Genomic DNA, 2,165 nt, shown 5'->3' with positions numbered 1-2,165 from the left:
CTCCCCCTGCCTCCTGCCTCCGGCGGGGATGGGCCGGTCCGCAGCCGGCTCGCTCTCCTCTGGTATTTGCTCAGTCCTTCGTTCTGGGAACCGGCGGGTAGTGCCTAAGTTTAGGGCTTTTCCCAACTTAATTCTCTCTCTCTTGCTATCCCACAGTTTAAGTTGCTATCTCACGTTAGCTCCCTCCGATTGCCCTCAGGGCATTCAGGCCCGGTCCTTACCCTAAGCAAATGCCGCCCGCTCCTCTCCGTTCAGCCCCCACTTGCTGGTGGCGGATGCGAGCGTCTGGGGTACTTTTCTGCTGGGAGTTGCTTTTAGGCATGTAATCTGTGGGTTTTATTTATTTTTCCTCCCAGTTAGGTTGCCCTCTGAGATTCGAAAACTTCCCCCAGACCCGCCAGTGAGAGGGTTTCCTGGTGTTTGGAAACTTCTTCTACTATTACGGCTCCCTTCCTGGGACGGATCTCCATCCCTAACTCTATTGTCTCTCTTTTTATCTTTTATATTTTGTCCTACCTCCTTTCGAAGACAATGGGCTGCTTTTCTGGGTGCCTGATGTCCTCTGCTAGCGATCAGAAGTTGTTTTGTGGAGTTTGCTCAGCGTTCAAATGTTCTTTCGATGAATTTGTAGGGGAGAAAGTGGTCTCCCCGTCCTATTCCTCTGCCATCTTAGTTCCCTCCCCTATTAACTTGTTTTTAAAAAGTCTCTGGAATTATGTTAGCATGGCATAGTAAATTTACTTTCAGAGACAAATCCCAGTGTTATACATTGATAATCCCCTTTTCTGTGTCTTCCCTTTGTGTTTTCTCCTGAAGGTTACTTAAAAGAAGAAGAAAAATGAGAAACTACACAGAAATAACAGAATTTATCCTCCTGGGTCTGTCAGACGACCCACAACTCCAGGTCGTGATCTTTGTCTTTCTGCTCATCACCTACATGCTCAGCATCACTGGGAACTTGACCATTATCACCCTGACCCTGCTGGATATCCACTTCCAGACCCCCATGTATTTCTACCTCAAGAGTTTCTCCATAATGGAAGTTTCATTCACAACTGTCACTATTCCCAAGTTCTTGGCCACCATTATTACGGGAGATAAAACCATCTCTTTTAATGATTGTATGACTCAGTTATTTTCTTTCATTTTCTTGGGAGTCACTGAGTTTTACCTTCTGGTTACCATGTCCTATGACCGCTACATTGCCATTTGCAAACTGCTGCATTACATGACCATCATGAATCATAGAGTCTGCACACTGCTTGTCTTGGCCTCTTGGCTGACTTCATTCTTAATTTTATTTCCATTACTCATGTTCTTCATACAGCTTGATTACTGTAAGTCCAATGTTATCAACCATTTTACTTGTGATTATTTCCCTTTATTATACCTTTCTTGTTCAGACACCAAATTCCTAGAGATACTGGGGTTTTCCTGTGCTGTGTTTATTCTATTGTTCACTTTAGCATTAATAATTCTGTCCTACACATATGTCATCAGAACAATTTTGAGGATCCCTTCTTCCACTCAGAGGACAAAGGCCTTTTCCACGTGTTTTCCCACATGATTGTCATCTCCATCTCTTATGGCAGCTGCATTTACATGTACGTGAATCCATCTGCAAAAGACAGGGTCTCTTTGAGCAAGGGAGTAGCTGTGCTAAATACCTCAGTAGCACCCATGCTGAACCCCTTTATCTACACTCTTAGGAATCAGCAAGTCAAGAGAGCCTTCATGGACATGGCAAGGAAGACTATGTTTTTCTCAAGGAAATGAAAATATAAAAGTTCTGTTTCATGAATTAGAGGCATATGAATGAAGAGCAATTAAATTAAAATCCAGGTTTTTCAAAATTTATTAATATCCACACAGCCTCCCTAGATTCATTTTCATCATTTATACTTTTATTGTCAGCAGTTTATCAAGGATATTTGCATGTGTATTTTATTTTTTCCATTTAAATTCAAACTCTTCATACACACACACACACACACACACACATACATATACATATACTTTTTTTCCATTCAGATTGTAAACCTTCTCTCATGCACTTTTCTTCTGGTGAAATTTCAAAATGCAAGAGAGAATAGCATTTTGTGATTTCACCAGAATTACTCTTTTCAGTAATTGAGTAAATATTGTATCATGTTTAACCTTATTTT

General features: G+C 41.5%; 1 protein-coding gene across 1 annotated transcript; it reads left to right on the top strand.

Moving 5' to 3' along the window:
- The first annotated feature begins 822 nt into the window (after positions 1 to 822).
- On the top strand, positions 823 to 1,776 carry LOC110124298 (olfactory receptor 6C1-like). Its single transcript, XM_020872797.2, is given in 2 exon segments — positions 823 to 1,553; positions 1,556 to 1,776. Coding segments are annotated over 2 exon segments (936 nt in total). The 5' UTR covers positions 823 to 838.
- The last annotated feature ends 389 nt before the right edge of the window (positions 1,777 to 2,165 follow it).

This window comes from Odocoileus virginianus, unplaced genomic scaffold (assembly GCF_023699985.2).
Source record: "Odocoileus virginianus isolate 20LAN1187 ecotype Illinois unplaced genomic scaffold, Ovbor_1.2 Unplaced_Scaffold_21, whole genome shotgun sequence".
Taxonomy (NCBI): domain Eukaryota; kingdom Metazoa; phylum Chordata; class Mammalia; order Artiodactyla; family Cervidae; genus Odocoileus; species Odocoileus virginianus.
The sequence above is the reverse complement of the archived record's forward strand: the minus strand, read 5'-3'. Positions and strand labels throughout refer to the sequence as shown.